The sequence below is a fragment of the Lycorma delicatula genome, chromosome 6 (assembly GCF_047948215.1).
Source record: "Lycorma delicatula isolate Av1 chromosome 6, ASM4794821v1, whole genome shotgun sequence".
Lineage (NCBI taxonomy): Eukaryota > Metazoa > Arthropoda > Insecta > Hemiptera > Fulgoridae > Lycorma > Lycorma delicatula.
Window position 1 is genome coordinate 163,806,283 of NC_134460.1, and position 23,198 is coordinate 163,829,480.

The 23,198-nt window shown below is 32.2% G+C and overlaps 1 protein-coding gene across 2 annotated transcripts in view; it reads left to right on the forward strand.

The window, feature by feature from the left end:
• Gpa2 (Glycoprotein hormone alpha 2) overlaps window positions 1–16,053 on the forward strand; it is a 179,520-nt gene extending 163,467 nt beyond the window's left edge. For both annotated transcript variants that reach the window (XM_075369860.1, XM_075369858.1), the window contains exons 2-4: window positions 3,160–3,313; window positions 8,464–8,639; window positions 15,906–16,053. In XM_075369860.1, coding sequence (XP_075225975.1) covers window positions 3,169–3,313; window positions 8,464–8,639; window positions 15,906–15,998 — 414 coding nt within the window. In that variant the 5' untranslated portion in view covers window positions 3,160–3,168 and the 3' untranslated portion in view covers window positions 15,999–16,053. The remainder of the gene's footprint in view (window positions 1–3,159; window positions 3,314–8,463; window positions 8,640–15,905) is intronic.
• The last annotated feature ends 7,145 nt before the right edge of the window (window positions 16,054–23,198 follow it).

Sequence of the window (23,198 nt, forward strand, 5' to 3'; positions counted from 1 at the left end):
CGGCTGGGCTGATTTTGATGCAGTTTTTTGAATTACATAGGTGTCACCTCAAAGCAGGTTCTTACATTAGTTTTACGGTTATACGTCGCCAGGGGGCGCTGCAGTAGATATGTTTCTTCAAAACGGCTTTTGAATTTATCTAAGTTTTTTTAACTCCAGCAAGGCTATATTATTGTGCGGATTATTAAATAATTTGCGTCGGTCAAGTATACTAAACTTTCATCATCGTCATCATCAGCCTATAAACTTCTCATTTTTGGGCACCGGCCTACTAATCTTTAAAAACTAATAAATAAAATTAAAAATCTTAGAAAACGTGAAATAATTAAATAACTGTATTTTTACCATAAGTCCTCTGTGATATTGTATTTAAGACGATGAAATTTAACGTTCTGAATAGCTGTTGTGCGTGACAACTTGTGCCTGTTATCTCGATGATAACTAAAGATTATCTATGCAGTCTACCGGTCGTGCACGACGGTCAATAAAAAATTTTAATTTTATTGTCTAAAAAACAATATCACAATGTCACAAATTATTATAAGGTAAAAATACAGTTATTTAATTATTTTAGGTTCTTTAAGATTTTTAATTTAATTCTTTTTTGTGTCCATTCATTATCCGCACAGTTTTGTCAGCAGCTAAGTGCTTTTAGACATACTCAAACGGGAGGTAATTTTTTTTATCACGTAATTTAATGCCCCCTAGGTATGTAAGATACTTTTTTACTGATGGTATTTGGTGTAGGTGCAGCGGCATCTCGACGATGGTAGTAGTGAAAGTAAATGTCACGCGGGACTGCGATGGAGCTGAGTGGAGGTCTGTCCGCCTCTTCTTGCTAGAACAGACCGGAGTCCACAAATGAAACCAAGTCAGGGGTATGAACCGAACGTCTGTGTTCACTAAGGGATCTAAAAATAAATTTCGTTGTTGCTAACACCATTTATTATCGTATGTTATTTATTCTATTGCCTCGATTATTATGAGACATTTACGCACAAATTGGTTCAGTAAAAAGTAGAACTAGGCGCCGGGGTTCGTGCTTTCGCGAACTCGGTTAGCTAGTTCAGAGGGCAACGATGTCATGGCAAATGCCGAGTTTAAAAATCACCGATGTAAATGTCTACCGAGGCATTTACATCGGTGGGATCCCACCGAGTTCTGGCTTATGAGATGTAAAAAGTTAGAGAGCGAAAGACGACTCCCGTTAAAGCCCATTAGGGCAAGAACGGGGGGGGGGGGATAGCGACCGGAAGCGTCACAAGGCGGGTGTCTTCCCTTACAGGATTGGGATGATGGTATTTGGTTTTATTCAATTCTCATAAAGGAAGAGTTTAAAAAAACGAGTTTTTCTTGATTCAAAATCAGATTTTTGTATTAATTACACGATTTCTTTATATTTGTATGCACTTTAGTTATGTATTTCAGCAATTTCATTTTGGAGTGGGAGATACTAAGCCTAAAATCTTACTTTTTACGTTACTTATCTTTTTGCTTACTATCTTTAGACTGAATTGACCTGATTTTATGAAGATTTTTACCGATGATTTCTGAATACGGATCACTGATGCAATTTTATTCAAACAGTAGAATAATTTTTTACATAATTCAATATGTTTTAGAAGGCTTATACACTTCTTTTATAGATATTTAAAAATTTTATTTTGAAGTCAATCAGTTATTTTGAGAGGGGGAGTAGTCTATAATTAAACTGATTAAATATTTCGATAACGGTTTGTCATACTATTTTAAAATTTCGTGGGTGATTGAAACATAAAAAATTTAACGGTGTAAAACTTTTCTGTCAAACAAATAATGAAAGGGGTTGGGATAATTTGTATCATTCCTTTACAAATTCACCGATCTATTTCTTTTAAATTACCAATTGTAATAATCTCAATCGGTAAGTGTATACTTCAATAACCGTTTATCATACAAAATTGAAATATAATTTGAATTATATGTGTTTGTCATACACATTCTATAATGCGTATCGATTTTAACTCTCGCAAAATTTTTACGTCAAACAACAAATAAAACGGTAATTTATATACTCCTAAGTAGTAGTCTACAGAGGGCTAAGCCTTCGATAGCCAGAGTTGTGTAACTTTGTTGTCAGATTTTAAAAATCCGTTCACCGGTTTTTCACTAACAGTTAAAATGGAGTCGAGTACGGCCAATATGTCAATACGGTTAAAACAACGCGCAGTAATCGAATTTTTCACAGCAGAAAATGTGAATCCTACGAATATTTTTCATCGTTTAAAAGCGGTTTACGGTAGTGAAACTGTTGACAGGAGTACTGTGAATAGTTGGGCGTTGAAATTTCGCGAGTGTGAAGCCGGTAAAGCGACAATTGAGGACGCAATCGCAGCGGACGACCGCTTTCTATGTGACGAGAAACATCGAAAGGAGGTGGACGATTTGCATCAAAGAGACTGGAGTATCACCCGGCAACGCATCGCTATTCAGTTAAGCATATCTAAAAAACGAGAAGGCCATATTATCGAGCGACTGGGTTACCGTAAAATCTGTGCACGATGGGTACCGAGCAAACCCTCTGATGGCTCTCCGCAAGCTATAATAGGCCGAAGCCTATTCCGCATCCGCCATACTCGCCGAATTTGGCTCTGTGCGACTTCCGCTTCTTCCCTTATCTCAAGCGGGATCTCAAAGTTAAGTCAGTTCATTACACCACCGACGATGAGGTGTAGAAAGTTGTGGACATTAAGATCCGAGAAAGACCCCCAGGATCTTCCGGTGACGGAATGCAAAAACTTGTCACAGGTCGGGAAAAGTGTATCGGTGTAAACGGGAATTATATTGAAAAATAAATACCGCATTTTTTAGTCGAGGAATTGTATTTTTATTTCACTCCAATAGTTCTTCGTTCTCATGCTACGCACATATGTGCAAAATTTATCAGCCGAGCCTCGTACAAATTTCACGAACATAGAAAAAAATTTCTTGAGATATAATCATTTATAAAAATTTTTCCTAAGTATTATTCGAGATTTTGAAAACTTTTGGAGCAGGGGAACTCAATAGCTGTAAAAACAAAAAAAAAAAAAAAAAAACAATTTATACTTTTTTCAACAGTTTTATTGTACGATAAATAAATAATATTTACTCAATTATTGTTTGTTTATTTTGTTGTAGTCGTACACGATGGTGTTTCGTGGACATTTCTTGAGATGGCTAATGATAGGTCTCCTCGTTTTGGCCGGCCGAACGCTATTCTCATACGGGTATAGTTTTCAATTGCAACAACAGACAATGGATTTTTGGGAGCGTCCCGGATGCCACAAAGTAGGTGAGTTAAAAATATTTTATATAGAAGTGTTTGATATGACATTTAATAGCGTTAATAAATAAAAATTAAATTTAAAAAATCATTTCATTGAAATCTGTTTTTATTTTAAGATATTTTGTTTACTAATGGTTTCAGTCTATAAATACTTTAAAAAAGAAAAAGTTGTAACATTAGTATCTTTTTTTCTGGAGCATTTATTTTATATTTTACTTAAAATTTGTTTTTAATTTAAATTTCATGTATGATGTAATATTTTCTTTTCGGGAAAATTATTTAATGTGAATTTAATCTAATAATTTGGTATTTAATTGACTTATCCCTGTATAAACATATATATATATATATATATATATATATATATATATATATATATATATATATAAAATTCATCCTTACCAATAATTCGTCCGCAATCTCTTCTCTAGCACTTTCGGTCATTCGACCATCCTCAGGAAAAGTTATTCTTCCATTATAGATCATTAAAATTAAATTTTATAAAATGTTAAAATGAAAACACTGGTCGTCATAGTACAAAGTTAGTCATGTCTGTTATGTAAGTGAGATAACTGTCATAATAATTCTGTCATCATGGCGACCGAGATAGGTTGTAGAGTTTTCCTCGTCAAAGATATCTTTACTTTAGTTAACATAATTATTACTACTCTATCTTTTGTAATTTAGTTTCTTTTTCAGGTTTGTGTAAAGCCTGAATACCTTAATTGTAATTTATCAGTATTATTATCACAACCATGAGGGTAATAAACAATGCAGGGGTCCAGACGAGAATGTCGAGCGAAGCGTGCTCCGCGGCCCGGGTTCGTCTCTGTGTCCCCTGGAGGCCCCGGGGTCGGCGTCGGGTGAATGAAAAAACTTTTTCGTAGCCTCTACTGGATACTAACACTGGATTTAACAAACCGCTACTCTACTACTGCTCTACTGAATTTAACAAAATTAAATACGCGTGGTAAAATCGGCAAATGCGTACGTACCCGTATATAGCTTTCTGAGTTTAAACAAATCGTGCGGTTACAAACGTATATAGGTTGGAAAGCAATTCCGATCTCGCGGATATAACCGTACGCATAAATACAAATTTTATTTTCTGTTCTGTTTTTAAACCGATTTCAAAAGAGGAGGACGTTATCAATTCGACTATATTTTTTTGTAAATGTATGTTACGCAATATCTCCGACGTTATTAAACTGATTTTGATAATTTTTATTTTATTCGAAAGAGGATACTTTCGCAGTGGTTCCGTATAAATTTTAATTAAATCCGATGATAATCTTAGGAGAAATATCAAAAAACCGAACGGCTTGACACCCGTAGCCGCTGACCGCGGCTGCATTTAATATTTATATACAATATTTATAATACTTATATTAACAGTAATATAATAATTATAATATATTATGCAATAATAAATTATAATTTTGCGATATTAAATAAACAGTCATACAACAAGCTCCCATCCGATATCACCCTGTATGAAGCGAGTTAAATGTTATAATTTTGCAGTAAGGTCTATCACTGTCTATCACTGTCCTATCAACAGTTGTACCCTGAAGTTTGTAAACAGTTACAGCCCAGCTTATTATTAGAGATGGCATTCTGCGCCCGACATCTCTGTATCCCTTTGTCGCTTGAATTGTTGTACAAATTGACGAAACGGCTACGCAACCATCCAGAGATCAATTTTATCATCAAATTTTATGAATGCTTTCCTTCTTCATATATCAAGCCGAGGCGGTGAGAACGTCGCTCTTGCGTTTCGTTTGTGTATTAGACTGACACGATAAACATGACTCTTTAGACCATTCGTTCTTAAAGTGACGCCCCCTTGTTGGCGCTGAAGGCCTTCAGGGGGGCGGTAGAAAGCCCACAGAAAATTGGGGGACGTTCAGCCGGTCTGAAAAGGCGATTAAAAAAAAAAAAGTTAAAAATTATGTTTTCCTGGTATTTGAAAATAAAATTAAATACCTACTTCACTAGTACAAAAAATTAATGGGACACATATATTTTACGATAAAGAAAATTATTATATTCAAACTACTTTAACTCTGCAAGCAAGATGCTTAGAGAGACGAATAAAAAAAAATCAAAGCTTGAATACTTTACTTTTTGGGCGTATACTTCAGATTTCCAAAAATCATCAATTTAAAAAAAAATAAGTGGCAAGAAAAGTATTAAAAATTTGAAAGTTTTTCTTCGTGCTTGATCGAGCGCATGAGGGAAAAGAATTGTTTTCAGTAAACTACATGAAAATTATTTAAAAGCTTAAGACTTTAACTTTAATTTCTTTTTTTTTATTTCTCTCTACGATTTTTCTGAACGAAAATATTCCACTTTAAAGAGAAAAGGCCACTTTTGTCTTTAATGCTGTATATTTCCCGATCTAAGCAGCATTGATACAAATAAGTATGGAAATTAAAGGGTAAAGATTTTGGGGGGGGGCGCTAGAGAAATTTTGATTCTCAGTGTGGGCGGTAGGCGAAAAAGTTTGAGACTCTAGAAGAATCAAAAGTTGAGAAAGCTCTAGGCTTTCATTCCCTAAGAATCGACTGTTGTACGTTCTGATTTGAGAGAGTCTACATTCTCATTGCGGAGATATTCCCGGCATTTCTTTCTCTATTTTTCCTTAAACGATAATTTCTTTCTTGGCAATTTTCCTTCGAACATCGCTGTTTCATTTGAGCGGCGCATTTAGTAGGCCTACCCATATTTTAATTATATAATAGTAATAATGGAGAGGTTGCCCGGAGCAAATAATATCCCTAAAACTTATGATGGACGTATATAAAAGACGGAAAAAACAACTAATAATCAATCACCTTCGTCGATTTTAAAGGGCCTATGATTGTATACACCGACCATCCATGGTGAATATTCTGAGAAACCTGGGCCTTCACCCTAAACTCGTAAACATGATAAAATTAACTTCAACCTATACCCAGTCCAGAGTGAAATTCAGAGGTGAACTCTCTCGACCCTTCTACATAAAAATTGGATTGAGGCAAGGAGACGGCCTCTCACCACTCCTTTTTAACTGCGCCCTCGAATTTGTCATGAGAAAATGGTATGAAATAAATCCCAAGAATATAAAAACGGGTACTAAGAAAAACTCCATTATACTAAATCGCCTAGGATTTGGAGATGACCTCGCTCTTTTAGCAAATAATATTCAAGAAGCCAAAACACAAATCATGAGCCTTCAAAACCTAGCATAAAAGATAGGGCTTCATATCTCTTTCGAAAAAACTGAACTGATGGCCATAGATCCTCTGGTAATAGAGCGCATTACGGTAAACGATCAGAAAATTAAAATAGTAAAACTATTTAAATATCTAGGGGAAATAATAACTTATAATTTAAATGAAAAAGTGACACGGCAAAACAGGACAAATTAATTGATTAAATCCTAAAAATTAACTCGGTCAACATATAACAAAAAATGCCTTTCTGCTAAAACAAAACTTAAACATTATAAAACTGTAGTACAGCCAGAAGTCACCTACGGAAGCGAGACCCTTTTCAAAATCACTCAGAAAAACCGAATTGAAAAAATTCTGGAAATAGAGAGGAGAATTGTCAGAACGTGTATCAATAAAAAACACCAAAAAGAAGACCGATGGTAGATTGTGCCAAATGAGGTGGTGTATCGAGAAATAGAGCCTGTTACTGATACTATGCGGAAAAAAAGAATCTCTTTCTTTGGGCATCTCATAAGGACACCGGAAACAAGACCGTCAAGAAATATCGTTGAAAAGCTCTGGTTCCAAAAACTAGAAGTAGGATGGATCAAAGAAATTAGAGAAGATATGAAAGAATTGGGAATTTCCCTGACCGACCTACAGAATAAAACTGGAAAAATTACAAAGCTAAAAGACAAAAGCATTAGATTTAAAAAAAAGACAGACAAACGACAAAATACAACGAAGAAGGTGTTTACGGATGAAGAAAAGAAAGCTAGATCTGAACGGATGAAGAAAACTGGGTAGCTCGGAAGAGTGAAATAACACGCTTTTCTCAGAAAAGATCCAACTAAAATTGACTTAAATGGTCCCATGTTGGCCGTAAAAGCATAGTAATAATAATAATAATAATAATAATAATTTATATAAATATATATTATAGTTATAATATATTAAATATAATAAGTAACAAATAATTATATTTTTTTTTATTAACTAAGTATTTACAACAAATAACTATTTTTAAAGTCCGTGCCAGCCAGCACAAGTAAAACAAAAAAAAACCTATAATCTATATATAATACAAATCCTACTTCAAGCAATGCAAAATTGGTAAGAGAAGTTTTTCTAAATAAAATTAGATTTACAAAAAATATAATTAAAAAAATGCGACATAAAAATTTGATGATATAAGAATACTTTATAGATTCTTTGGTACAACTGAAGAAGAGGCATGATCGTGAGACGCTCTCTTATATGCTCTAGAGATTTTATATGTGAGATTCGTGTTTAGCGGCTTTAGCCGTCTAGCGGTCGGTTGAGGAACTAATTTTCATAACTCTTGCGTTTAACTTGTGCTGGCTGGCACCCAATTCAAGAATAGTTATTTGTACTGCAGCTTATAATACTAATAATAATACTTCATAATACTATTGCTAATAGTTATTTGTTATAGCTAAATAAATAAAAATATAATTGTTTTTTACTTTTTAGTACTATTATTTTTTGAAGTCGGTTTTTATTTTTATGTTTTAAATTATTTTATTAATAAAAGAGATTGACAATTTTATTAGTTCTACAATATTCTCTTAATTTTGAACGGTACTCTAGGTTTTTGTATCGACTGAGTCCAAGCCTTGACGATCTCAAAAGAAAACTATCGATTCTCGTTATAATGCATATTAACACAGCTTGAAAAAACTGTTTCTTTAAATAATGATATTTTCATCTGTTATAATAATTAGATACACCCGAAAGAATAAATATTCAAATCCATCGATCTTTGAAGGCAATATTATAAAAATCTTATTATCCCGGAATTTTTACTGCTCTTTTTGTAATAAAAATAGTTATATTTGTTAATACATTATTTAAAAATTAAAAAACAAAAACATATTATATTTTCACTAATCGTAAAAAAGAACATTGTAATTTTATTTAATTTTACTTTTTTTTAAGGGCATACGAGGAAAATTAGTATCCCGGGGTGCAGAGAAGTAACTGTAACTACAAACGCTTGTAGGGGCTACTGTTTGTCGTGGTCGGTACCGTCCGCTTTGGAAACGGTTTTGATGAATCCTCATCAGCCGATCACGTCGTTGGGCGAGTGCTGCAACATCATGGATACAGAAGATGTAAGCAACATTATTATTATACTTTTATTATAAATTTCTTTCCTAGATAAAAGATAAAACAAGCGTTTATTTAAACGGGAGAGTGATATAAGGAACTTTTTAAAACTTATCTATGATCCTATTGTATCACATATAAGTTTTAGAAGTGCGGTTAGGAAAAGAAAATAAGATAATGAAGATAAATTTCCAATTTAGTTTAATAATGTTATTAAATATTTTCTAACAAAATTATAATTATATTAATATTTAATTATAAAATTATAATAATTAATTAACAAATTATAATAAAAAAAATTACAATGAAATTGTAAACCGTATGGTAAGAGGCTCGCAGATATCATTTCTTCCCTTCAAAAAACAAAAATTTCTGTAATATATATAAAACTGTTTTTAACAAAACGCTTCTGATATGAAAAAAGGTAAGAAACTATATTTCTGTTATCAAAATCTGGTATTAATTTAGAATTTTCTTTAAAAAAAATTACATGTTAAATATATGTGATAGACAATAGATATACAATAATAGATAATAAACAATGTTTAAGGGTTCCATATAATAAGCAAAAAATAGAAAAATTTGTTACAAAACCCTTACCGGCGCGATGTCATTTATTAAACAACGAATAATCATAAGAATTGTATTATTTCTCTAAATGTGATAGATAAATGAAATCGGGCCGGTTTTTTTGGATATCACTGAATTTTGTTAGATTATGTTTTTATTTATTTTATGAATTATTGATTGTTCTTATAGTTTTATTATTAAAATTTATTGCCTTAGAACAAACGAATTGAATTTCACGGCAAATTTTTTTTTGTTGATAGTCATGTCATTCACTTCATACCATATTTTTCCTTTTTTTATAAAACTAGTATAATCTCTTGTAAACTAATACCTTTATTTATTTATTTTTTTAAGAAGTGATGGGGATTAAAAAAATTATTTCATCTTCAGTACTTTTATTTACTATTAAAACAAGCTGTAATATATTTCTTTTAAATTTTATTATTTCAAGTACATTATCAAGTTTTTGTACGCTACCTAGTACTATCAAGTACTGTTATCTAGCGGTGCGATTCGTAGTCATGGTAAAAAAATGAATAAGATGACATATTCGAGTTCCGCGGTTCATCAAATGGAAAAAATGTTGTCTAACAAAATTCAAGGTATATTTTGAAAGTATTCTTTATTACTAATCTAACTGAAGTGAAATATAATATTTTCACGGTTTTTTTCCTATTCTCATTTCACTGTTAGGCTAGGTCATGTTTAGAACAGTAAATGCAGTTCGTTGACTTCGCGCCTCAATAGTCAATTGACTTCGCGACGAAGTTCTAACGATCTCCGTGATTAATAATTAATTAATTGTAATAATTATATTTTTTTTTTATATTAATATTTTTTGACGACAAAAGATCACGGCAAAATCAGCCAACAACTTACACGGTGTTAAAAAGTAGAGGTTTTTTATGTTTAAGCTAAATTTTGAGCGTTTCATTTTAGACCGAATTGTTCCTTGTTTTTTCTTCAAATCGGACTTCAAATAACCGAGTTACAGTGAAAAATGTTAGCGTGAATTTAATTTATTCTCAAAAAATAAAATAATTTCCAGCCAATTTTTATGTCCTCTATATTAGAGGACATGAATATGTTACTGTATACTATTTGAATAATCGATACATCCCGAATAACCGTCTCTCTTTCTCTGTTTATCCTCAGGAACCTCCGTAAGGTATTACTTCAGAGGATGATACAGTAGCGAACAAATTAATCCAAACACAATATTTTTGAAAGAAAATTTTATTTAAAAAAAAAAAAATGTTTAATAGTCAAACTTACTCAAATGTAATTGTTTATATGTCTTTCTTCTTCATTATCTAATTACTACTCTTTGCTATTGGTTCCACTAAGGCAGAACAATGATTTTTGATTTCTTCATTTCGAAATCAAACCTGTATCGCTGAACTAATAAGGTCGGTTTTTGTACTACAATTCATTTTCCCAAGTTTTCTTTTTAGTCCCGTATATTTTCAACGGGATTCAGGTCGGGGGAATTCCCTGGCCACGAGAGCACTCGAATTTTTTGGTTTTTGAAAAACTCTTTTGCTTTTTTTTGACGCGTGAATAGTGCAAGGTCCTGTTGAAAAACGAGTTCTGGGTTCTTCCGCATAAGCGGGCCTACTTTTCTTTGGCATATGCTAACGTATCGGTTCGATTTCATCATCCCATTCACAGGCATAAGTGCTCCTGGCCCTTTTTGTGTAAATCATCTTCAAAACATCTTGTTGGCTGGGTGTTTAGGAGGTTGCAGATGTACGGGTGTAAGAATCTAGACAAACTCTCTCCCCTTGGACAAACAATTGAGTCTCGTCTGAAAAAATAACTTTTTTTCACATCTCAATAGTCCATTTTTTACCGGAAACGTTAGTCCCACTGGCTCTTAATACCCTGTTAAGGTCAGCAGGTGACAATCGTGGATTAATTTTGCTTTTTTTATTAGTAATCGATTCTGCGTAGGCGTAGTTTTCTTTTTTCTTCCGCATTTTCCTTTTCTCTTTGTAGATACGCAAAAATTTCTCTAAATCTTTTCACGATTTCATTTACAGTACCTAACTCCACACTACGCTCACTGTTTTTACGCAGTCTGTTTTTGAGTCATTTGTGTGTGTCGGGACAGCGCAACGATTTTTGACCGTTTTCGTGGGGTTGCATCATTTGTATTAACTAGAAACGAACAACAAACTTATAACAGAAACTCACATGATCGTCAAAAACTAATCGACGATGAATTATAAAAGCACAAAAACCGCTAATTCTGTTTGTATAGGAACTAAAAACATAACCTAAAACACCAAACAGCAAGAAGTCTGCCGCAGAACAAAAATTCCCTTTGTTCGGACTAATTTGTTCGTTACTGTATATATGAATGAACTGTAGTTTTTTACAGTCTCAGGTCGATTAACCCGATTAACCCTAATGAAGCTAAGAAAGGTAAACAGTACTCAACATTAAATTATAGTAATCTTAGCAGAAAAGATAATTATAATTTTTATCTTAATAACAAGAATTTTAATCCTAAATGCTTTACAAAAACTCTAATATATATTAATTTAATCATTATCGAAAAACAAAATGATTAATTATAAAAAAAGATTATATAAAATAAATATATTAAACCTAGAGGTTTCACATATTTAATTTAAACAAAGAAACGGGAATTTAATTTTTCCTTTGTTTTTCTGATTAATTATTTGGTAAATATTTAAGATGAATGCTGGAGTGGAAAAACAGAATTGTTTTTTGTGATAACAGTGTGTAGGTTGTAGAATGGGGGGGGGGGGGATAATCGTTTGTAAATAAAATACTACAGGAAGGGATGACAAGTATAATGCTAATTAACTGTTAGCGGGTGATATTTGTAATACCGGGAGAAAGAGAATAATTAAGGATGTGTGAAACGAAAGGATTGAAAAATTGAATATAAATAGGCTTAATATTAACGGTAATGTATATCAGTCACCTTGGCAAAGTGGTTAGCGTCTTTTCTTCCGCAGTTTACCGGCGTTGCCGGTTTCGAATCTTCTTTTTCGCGTAAAATATTTTTTTTACAAGGTGCACAATGTATTACTAAAACGAAATAAAATTACCTGATTTCTTCTTCCAAGTTTATTCGGATCGGACCCTTCCACCTAACTGTCCTCTACTTCTCTCGGTTTCAAAAGTCATCTCTCTCCTTCATCGTTCTCCTCCTCATTCAATTCTATGTCTACCGCTTTAATTTTACCCTCGGTTTTCTTCTTAACCTTTTTCGTATTTATTCTTTAACATCTTTTTTTCCCCCTATTTTATTAATATTTTTTCATTCTACTTAGAAGTCCTAATCAGAACAATTTTGACATTACAATTCTCTCAAACTACTATCATTTTTAAAATAACATAACAATACATCATTTAATCTACCTTTTAATTGTTTTCAAAGGTCTTTAAAGTACTCCTTTTGAATTTCATCTATCAAATTATACTTTCGACTCGTAATGATTCTTTCTTAAAACTCTACGTTTCTTTTGTCTTCGCGGAACCGAAGAATTATATCTAGATATTCGTAGATCTACGTTAAAAAGATTCTACTACTTATAAAATAATAATAATGTATTGATTTGAATCATATTATTTACGAAAATATCATATGAAAGACGAGGAAATAATTTATGAGGGCATACAGGGGATAACGTAATTATTACGTAATCTTAATTGTATGGGAAGAAATAATCCTTTTAACTAATAATTCTTGTCTTATTATTATTATTTTATAAATAGTGTTGTTGAATGGGTATTCTTTTATTCTTTCTTTTTCCTGTTTAGCCTCCGGTAACTACCGTTTAGATAATTCTTCAGAGGATGAATGAGGATGATATGTATGAGTGTAAATGAAGTGTAATCTTGTTCATTCTCAGTTCGACCGTTCCTGAGATGTGTGGTTAATTGAAACCCAACCGCCAAAGAACACCGGTATCCACGATCTAGTATTCAAATCCGTGTAAAAATAACTGGCTTTACTAGAACTTGAACGCTGTAACTCTCGACTTCCAAATCAGCTGATTTGGGAAGACGCGTTAACCAATAGACCAACCCGGTGGGTTGTTGAATGGGTATATGATAATTGTATATCACTGAATTTCAATAAACTTGCCAAAATATTGGCGCTTTCATTTCTTTCCCGGCTACGGCGATCAAGTAATGATAATTAAAATAGAATTTACGCATCGATATTCACAGATTTCGAATAAAAAATTGTTGATTCTAATGACTTATTTACTCATGGGGAAAATTAAAGAAAATTTATTTATAAAGAAGTGATACCTAATAAAAAAAATTGTTTAAAAATATTGAAAAAATAAAGTATAACTTCTATGAAAGTACCAAAAAAAAACTTCTCGGTTTGGGTTCCCGATATAATTTAGGTACCAAAGCTATTTTAATAGCCCTTAAAGTGGTGAAGAAAAATACAAAAATAGCTTTTTAATAAAATTAAAAGAGAGCGAAAAATCAAACAACAGAATATATACATTTTTTAGAGGTGGGAAATAAATTTTAAGAAAACCTTTCTAAAAATATTCATATAGATTACCAATTTTTCTTAAATAAAGTTTTCTCTGAACTTAACATCTCGGGCTAAAATAAGAAAAATAAAATTTTCTAAAAAAACTTTTCTGCGTTTTAGGTCCTGGATTTGTAATTTAAAAAAATTAGAACTTTCAAAAAGTGTTTGTAAAGGATTTTAACCGAAGGGAGAAAGAGCAAAAGAAAAAAAACAACAGTTCAGTTTTAAGAGGTGGGGTTGATTTTTGAAAAAAAAAGAAAAGGACATTGAGCTATTTAAGGGATGAAGGAAAATTTAAAAAACTAATTGATTATAAAAATTGAAAGACTTAGAGAAAAGAAGACAATTTTTTTTAGAGATGGAGAATAAATTTAAAAAATAATTTTTCTAAAATATTCACACCGCACACACACACACACACACACACAAAGGTTGTTATGCTTAAGTAATGTTCTCTAAATCTTCAATAGAGGCTAAAAAATTTAATTCTCAAAAAACGTTTCTACATTTTAGATTCGGCGTCTATAATTTAAAAAATTGTTGACATTCATTGATAGCTGTTTATATGAAGTATTAACTTTCAAAAGAATTTTTAAAAAATATCTAAATTGAAGGGAAATAATAAAAAAGAACAAAAAACATTTATTTCAATTTTAAGAGTTAGGGGTTGGATTAATGGAAAAAAATTAATTATTTGTGTATGTAAAAGGTAAACATTTTAATCACGTTTTCTTTAAAATGCTTGTGAAGAAAATTGAAAGCGGGGTTTTCGCGATATCTTTCAACATCTTTAACGAATCTTGAAAAAAAAAAAAATAATCAACGTCCAATATATATAAAAATATTGAGCCATTTTTTTAGAAAATCGGTTCGGTAATCTTGAAATATAAAGCGAAGAGCAGTGGAACGCATATAGATGCATACATATGTTTTTTTTAATTGTTCTAGATGAACTAGTTGGATCCTAATTCATAAAGATTTGCAAAAAATCCCCTACACCTCATTTTTCACCGTACTTTCCCTTTTAATATACTCGTAGTTATTCTAGCTATATTCACAGGAAAAGTAAAAAATAAAATGTATAACGTTTTCTCAGAAAATTAATATTTTTTTCTTTTTCAGTATAATATTGCTTCGCATAAAAATCAGTTTAGTTTTTATAATTAAAGACATGAATGTCGGATTCTAAGCTATATTTTCCGTTTACATCGAATAAATGTCAGAAAAGCCCGTACAGATCTGAGTTTATATCGATTACAAATGATTTTCGTAACTTCGACACACGCGTATTATTTTTTGCCTCTTGTTAGGAATCATCTAGAATATATAAAGTTGTTATTCGGAAGAGCGAGCGGCCTACACTCGGTGTTTGTTGAAGCTGTTCGGAATAAATTCTTCAGTTCTTTAAATAATTAAATTTAAAGCGTTTATTACTTTATTTATTTTTTATTTTTTGCTTTTTGTCTTCAGTCATTTGACTGGTTTGATGCAGCTCTTTAAGATTCCCTATCTAGTGCTAGTCGTTTCATTTCGGTATACCCCCTACATCCTACATCCCTAACAATTTGTTTTACATATTCCAAACGTGGCTTGCCTACACATTACTTTATTAAATTACCTAAATAAATTTCCTTTAAAAAATTATCTAAATTACGTTTTTAAATTTAACTTAAATTTAAGCCTTTCATAATACTGATAAAGCAGAAAAAATCCATAAAAAACTGGATTTATGCCGCTTAAAAGTGAGAAGCGTTACTTTTTAATTTTATATATTTTTTTATGAATTTCTCAATAAAAGATTTAGACACCGATTGAGGTTCGCCACCTTCCTATGACGTTAAGAAATCATAGAATGTAAGTGTCTCTCACCGGCGCAAAGATCTCCCGTCGTTAAGTACCAAAGTAGATTAGACTTCCGGAAAGATTAAAAAAAATTCAGGAGTTGTTTTCTGTTTCCGTGTTTGTTTAGTTGTACAAAAGCAATTCTGTACGACTAAAGTTTTTGTTTGAGATTCTGTTTCGCTTTCCAACAGTAAGCACATTTGGGTTGTTCTAATGCGGTAAAAAATAATAAATAAATATATTTTCTCAATAGTATAATATTACTGGATTTGTAACGGTAGTTATTATAACAGTTTATAATATATTTGTTCATTAATTTCAGGTTGAGGTACCAGTACCCTGCTTGGACGGTGACAGGAATTTGGTCTTCAAATCGGCACGCAGTTGTCTGTGTTACCACTGTAAGAAGGACTGAATGAATATTCAGATAAGATACCGTACAACATAAAAAAATTATAAATAAATTACACGACCAATATAAAACAAAAATATGTGTATATATAAATATAAATACAATTAATTATAAATAATATTATTCTGTTGTTATTTTACTATTAATTTATTATTAAAAATAAATATATATAGATATATATTTATGTTTTGTGTAAAATAAAGTTTTTATATAACGATCCCGATTAGTTTTCATTTTAATTATTAATTAATATTTTTTATTTAATATTTAGGCTCTATTTTCTACGTATAATTTCCGCTTTTGCTTTATGCTGCGAGGGTCATTTAATAATTAAAGAGAAAAATTAGCATCGGCGGAAAAACTAATTAGTACAGTAAACTGAAACCGTCTGACGTTCAAGTCGGTACGCTGACGTAGAAAATATCAGCTATTCGAAAATAATTTTTCAATTTTACATTTTTGCTTATTTTAAAATTTCGCCTCGAATACCGTGGAATAATAGTGCTACGATAAGACTTTTTTTTTCTGAAGGTAGTGGCAGCTCTTAGCAATAATTAGTGGGGGTGCTGCTCCAGAAAACATTTTTCCGGGCCTTTTCAAGGCTACGGTTAACGTTTTCTGTAAAATAAAAAAACCGAAAAATAGCTGGAAGCAGGATAATAATCTAATTCTACACTTTATCGCATTCAAGAATACGGTACACGATTTTTAAGCACAATGTGCTTAAAAACTGTATTCGGTTTAACCGAATAAATAATAAAATGTCAAAACAGACAATATTTTTTAGTATTATTAGATAATAACTTAATAAAATGCCGCTTAAAAACACTATAGTCCAACGGTGCTTAATTTAAATTTCTATGTACACAGAAACAAATACGTAATTAGTTTTTACTAATTACCTTCTCTTTCGCCCTTCCAACGTGTTTTTGGACAGATTTGGCGATCAAAGATGGCGAAAGCCCTTGCTTTCTGCCATCTTCTGATCGCTACTGAAAAAAGAACTAAACCGCTTTCGTATTCCTTCCACCGACTAAACTAGAAAAGGGAACGAACAAGGAACGTTACGTACATACGCGGAGTAAAAGAAGAACTACCTTCCACCAGCACGCCTGGGTCGACAGTGCTCTCTCTCCCTCGCAGACTCGTGCGCAGCTTCCTATGAGCGCATGCGCACAACAGCCAAACACCACGCCGCACAGTGTGAAGCGCACAGTTCCGCACAAAGATTTTTGTATCATTTTCATAAACGGGGGGATGGTTACTGACGTTAAGCTTAAGGATTACATATTGCACAAATATAAAGAAAGAAGTAAAGGAAAAAGGACTCGTTATATTAAATGCTTTCGATAATATCAAGTGAAAATACCGAGTGCTGCAGTTTCGCAGCGCCTATACGCGAGCCGCCACGGAAGGTGTAAAAACGATCAAAATTCACTGCAGGTGTTAAAGCATTATGATAAAAAATGTATTAACCATAGAAAAGTTTAAAAATGGATAAAAATGTTTAAATCGGGCAGAATCGGTGTCACAAATTTTTATCGTAGTGGAAGACCGGTGAAAGTTTTGACTGATGCTTTGCAAAATCATAAAATTATGTTATTCGTAAGGAAAAACGCATAAAAATATTTGAAATTTATAGCGAGAGTATAGCCACAGTACATTCCATTATCCACGATAAACGGAATTACAACAAAATATGTTCGAGTCGGGTATCAAGACTATCGACTCAAATTCACATATACCTGATATTTTTAGCAATTACTAAGGCTTTCTCAGATCGCATAATGTATCGTGATGAAATTTGTATTCATCTTTTTCAGCCGGAACAAACATCAGACTGTGGAATGGCAACGCTAAATTTTGCCCACCAGGAAAAATTTAAAAGCAATTCAGTTAACATCTGATAAAGCGAATAGGCTTTGGAACTATAAAGACAGAATTTTTTTTGCGATCATTTCGAAGAACGATGTACAATCAACAGCGAAAAATAAAACAAAACCAACAATAAGGAGAAAACGTTCTGGTTTTCTCTTAAAAGGGGTGTAGTAATTCTTCCCATGAAATCGCCCGCTCCTATACTGTCAAAAGATACGGGAATATATTTCAAGGTCGGTCAGATAAGGAGGTGTTGATATATCCATTTTACATTCCCGATCTGCACCGTCAATTATTTTTGTTTGTTTGGTAACTCAAAAAGGTTTTACGTGGTACCGAGTTTGGCTACAATGAACAGGGTCAAGCAAGAATGCGGTACAAAAACGGTTCAGACGTTGAAGCGAACAATTCTTTATTACTAGAATAAGAAAGACGGGATAAGCGCCTAAATGTAGCCGTTGATTAAGTTGAATAGTAGAAGACACTGTCATTCAACTAATATTGTCATTTTGTCATTTTCATTGTCACTCATTGAATTAATAATAATTTTTATAAAGTCGTTTGTCTCTTTAATTATTAAAATACCCTCATATTATCTCAGTTGGTTTTTTTGCCATTGTTTGGGCATTTTATGTGCTTCGTTAAAATTTAAAATTATGACTTAATCAAATTATAACTTTTATACGTAAAAAAACAAACGATAAGTTATAAGATGATACTTCAGATACCACATTTTATCTGCTGTAATGGAAGGGAACGACTCAGTTAAAATACAGCCTTATTTTTATATAAAAAGGTTTCTTTCATTTACGTTCCGTGAAATAATCTATTGAAATATATCTCCAGCGAGTAAATAATAATAATAAAAAAATGTTACGCTGTGAGAGAAAATGGAGCCTAAGTTTGAAAAGTTTAAAAAAAAATTTATTAGCTTTAATTTTTGTCGGTTAAAATGAATTTCGGTTAGTCTAAAGATATCAAGCGTATCGGATAACCGATGAAAAAATAATTAGGCTTATTATCACTCTATTTATGAATGAAATCGACCAAATACATAACTGAAGTGATACAATAATGAAATAAAATCATATAATTAATACAAGAATCTGTCTTTGAGTCCAGAAACGATAACAAAATCAAAAAGGATCGTATCTCAACATTTTAATTAAAGGAAAGTAAATATTTTCACATTATTTATTGCTCCTCAAGTAGCGCTTAAGCTACTGAAAAACTTTCCTTTACGTAAAATTTTTAGATACGATACTTATGAGGTCATTATGTTCCTACCTCCTCCACTAATTAAGATCAAATCAAAATTAAATGGCCTTAATATTCAGAAATCATCGCAGCAAATTTTATCCGTATCTGTTTATCCAACCTGGAGATATCTAGAAAAAGACATGCCAACATAAATACATCCTTCCAGAATTTTTCAATGTTAAAATAATATTTTTTTATGCGGTGGTAGAAGGGGGTCATTAAAATTCGAGATTTTAAAATGTCCTGACGCGTTAAATTTACTAGATTAGAATACTTTCTCTTATATAGATTACTGTATACTAAAATATAATATCTATTGAAACTGTACAGCATAGGAGGCTATACAATTTTTTGGAAAATTGAACTCCAAGATAAAATATTTTTAAAGAGAAGTTAAAAAGTTTTGTAAAATTTTTGGGGGCACGAATACAAATAACATCTTTCGGGAGATAGGAACGTTAGAAGAAGTAAATGGTTACGAGTACGTGAGAATTTACGTCTCTAATGATGGCAAAGTAGATAGAAAAATTAATAGAAGTTTCCAGAAAGCGGAATCTGTATATTATTATATGAATAATATGATTAAGAGTAAACGAGATGTCTTAAAGGCAAAAATATACCAGTAGATATTACTATTTGTATTAATATAATACGGTAATTAAAAGTCGCTAACAAATATTAGAGTTCAGAATCATGTTAACTAGCTCTGAGATGAGGTATTTGAAAATAAAAATGCGGAAGACAGGAAGATATTCTGTAAGGAATGCAGTAATGAGAAAGGAATTTGAACAGACTTCATTAATTAAGACTGCTGACGCAAAAGAAAAGTGATGAAATGGTTCGGTCATGTGTTACGTACGAATGAAAAACATCCACCCTGATCTGAGTTAAAACTAATGAATGATAGAGGAAGACTCCATTTGGAATGAGAAATATATGCGAGGTCTGTAAATAAAGTAATGAGTCCGGTTCAGAAAAAATTTTATTTACGATCCAATTATAAATGGACTCTATCACCTTAGAAATAGTTCCCTTGGGAAGCTACGCAACGCTTCAAATTCCCACTCTTCATAACGGTGTCGGAACTCAGAAACCGGGAATATCCTTCAGATGGTAGGTTATTTTTTTTTTTAATGTTTTCTACTGTTCCAAAATCGTGTCCTTTGAGGTGTTTTTTGAAGTCGGGAATAGGAAAAAATCGCATGAACTCAGGTGAGGCGAATAAGGTGGTTGAGGAACTACAGGTATGTTTTTCTTTGTCAGAAACTCATTAATTGAGAGTGCAGTGTGATAAGGTGCATTGCCAAGTTGCAGCATCCAGTTGTCTTTGATGGTTGGTCTCACGCGGGCGACTCTTTTCCGCAGTCCTTCAAAAATTTCTCGGTAAACACATTGATTTACAGTCTGTCCTTTAATCAAAAACTCTTTATGGACAATGCCATAACTATCGAAGAAACAAATTAGCGTGGTTTTGATCGCTCGTTTTTGCTTTTACGGGACGTGATGAGTTTGGAGCGTGCCACTCCTTACTCTGGTGTTTTGTTTCTGGGTCGTACTCAAATATTCAAGATTCATCACCAGTAATAACACTTTTTTTAGAAAATCAAGATCGGTTTCAATTCGGCGTAGAAGATCGCGGCACACTTCTACCCTGTTGTTTTTCTGTTCAACAATGAGTTTTTTGGAACCAATTTTGCACAGAATTTTTTCACGTCCAATTCGTTTGTCAAAATTTGATTGACTGTGGTACGGTTCAAATTCAATTGTTCTGTCATCATTCTGACAGTTAATCGCCGTACCGTATCAAGTTCCTGACTCGGTCAACATTATCGTCAATTTTTGACGTTAACGGTCTTCCAGAGCGTGGATCGTCCGCAATTAATTCCCGGTCCTCTGAAAATGCTTTAAACCTCCTAAAAACTTGGTCTCGTGACAGAGCGTCATCTCCATACGCCCTTTTCAATTTTTTAAAAAGTTTCAGTACCATTCTCACCGAGTTTAACACAAAACTTGATCGCACGACGTTTCTCATAATTATTATCACTCATTTTTGTGACGAACAACAAAAAATCGATTCACGAAAATTTTATTTGGTAACAATAAAATAAAAATATTAATACGTAATATAAATCAGCTGTTCATATAACTATATGTTTATTAGTAACATTACAGTGTTGCCACTTTGACTGCCAAAAAAGACTAGTCTCATCATTTTATTTACAGACCTCGTGTATGTGTGTACATATATATATATATATATATAGAGAGAGAGAGAGAGAGTGAGAGAGAGAGAGAATTGCTGGTAGGAGAAGGAAGAGGAATCAGGAGGTGAAGAAATTGATAACTGGAGACCGTAGTAAGTACAGAAAATGGATGGAAAACCCGAGGCCTAGCAAAACATAAGGGGTGGATCGTGAAGAAGAAGGAAAAGAAGATAAAATATTTATTTAAGTGAGTACGTGGTAATATTTATCATATTTTCAGTGCACTTTTACAATCAAATTCTTTCCTAGATGAAAGATATTTGTTTTTTGTTAGCCTATTTGTATAAAAAATTTAAGAATTTTTGTGAAGCCAACTCCTTTGATTTCATCTAAAAAAAAATAAGGATTTACATGATCGGAATGACAGTGATTTATTTACTCCAAATTAACGGGTTCAACCCTTTAATACAAAAACTTGGAAGTTTAAAAAAAAAATCGATAAGGCACAACCTACAAACATCTCTTTTTTTCTGTTTAGCCTACGGAACCATCTTATAAGGAATTATTTCAGAGGATGATATGAAACCCAAAAACGAGACATTTTCAAAACCTTACGATTTGGCGGGCATTTTTTTTTAATGAAGAACTCTCCATAAAAGTCTTATTTTAAGTAATAATAGTACCTCAGAGTTAAAAGGTTAAAAAAAGGCCTGTTACTTTAAGCCGTTCAGTATGTTTTTGGTTTCAAAATTTGAAAAAACAACAAAATGTAAACGTAACATCGGTACTTACAAGATTTGGTTATGTACAAGTTGAATTTTGAGTGCACTACGATGAAGTTCCACCATTACTCCTTCCAAAAGTTTTTTTTGACCTGTACGGTGCTGCAGCATCGTACAGAGAGTCAAAATAGAAATGCGCCAGCTCGTGGAAAAAGTGACGAAAATGGCTTTTTTCATCTGTTGGCGAATTAGAAACTAGTCTTCAGGAAAAATATTTTTTGGCCGATAAAAGCCATATACAAAATATCATCAAAATCAAAAATAGTGATGCACTGATCATTTGTGGAATTAAAATAGAATACCCTGTGCCCGTGTGTCATCGGTTAATTTTCCTATTCTGATAACGTAGTTGTGGATGTAATCTGTCAGTGCGATGAAAGTTCAGTGATCTACGGTATTCAATAGTGAACGTATGTTGGCATTGATTTATTTTCCTTTTTTGAATAGATAGTTACTGAAGCAATCTGCGAGTGTGCTGAGGAGTTTTTCGTTTTAAATTAACACATTTTGAAATATTTTTATCGCATCACTATTTCTGATTTTTGTGATATTTTGTATATGATAACTACTCAACTCACCTTGTAGCGGCCAAAAAATATATTTTTATATTTAAAAAAAATCTCTTTCTTGAATAATAGACTATTTTCTTACTTGCCAACAGGTAAAAACAGCCAATTTCGTCTTTTTTTTTCAGCGTAGCATTTTTATTTTACATCATACAGAAGTAAGAAAGAGTTGTACGGGTAGAGGAAAAATGGAAATTCATCATAGTATATTGAAATTTAATTTTCTTACATAACCAAATTGTGTAACGTTTACTGATATTACGTTTAAAAATGGTTGTTTTTTTCATATTTTTGGTACAAAATAAATAATGAAGGGTTTAAACTTAGAGGCCTCTTTTTTTACCTTTCAACTCTGAGGTACTAGCAGTTTTTATAAAAAAATTGGACTGTCATCGAGTGTCTTTCATTAAAAAAATGGCCGTGAATTCCTAAGATTTCAAAAATGTCTCGTATTTGTCGCCGAAAAACCACATGTGGGGTACGTGGAAAAACTCTGATATTTTTGCAGCAGTA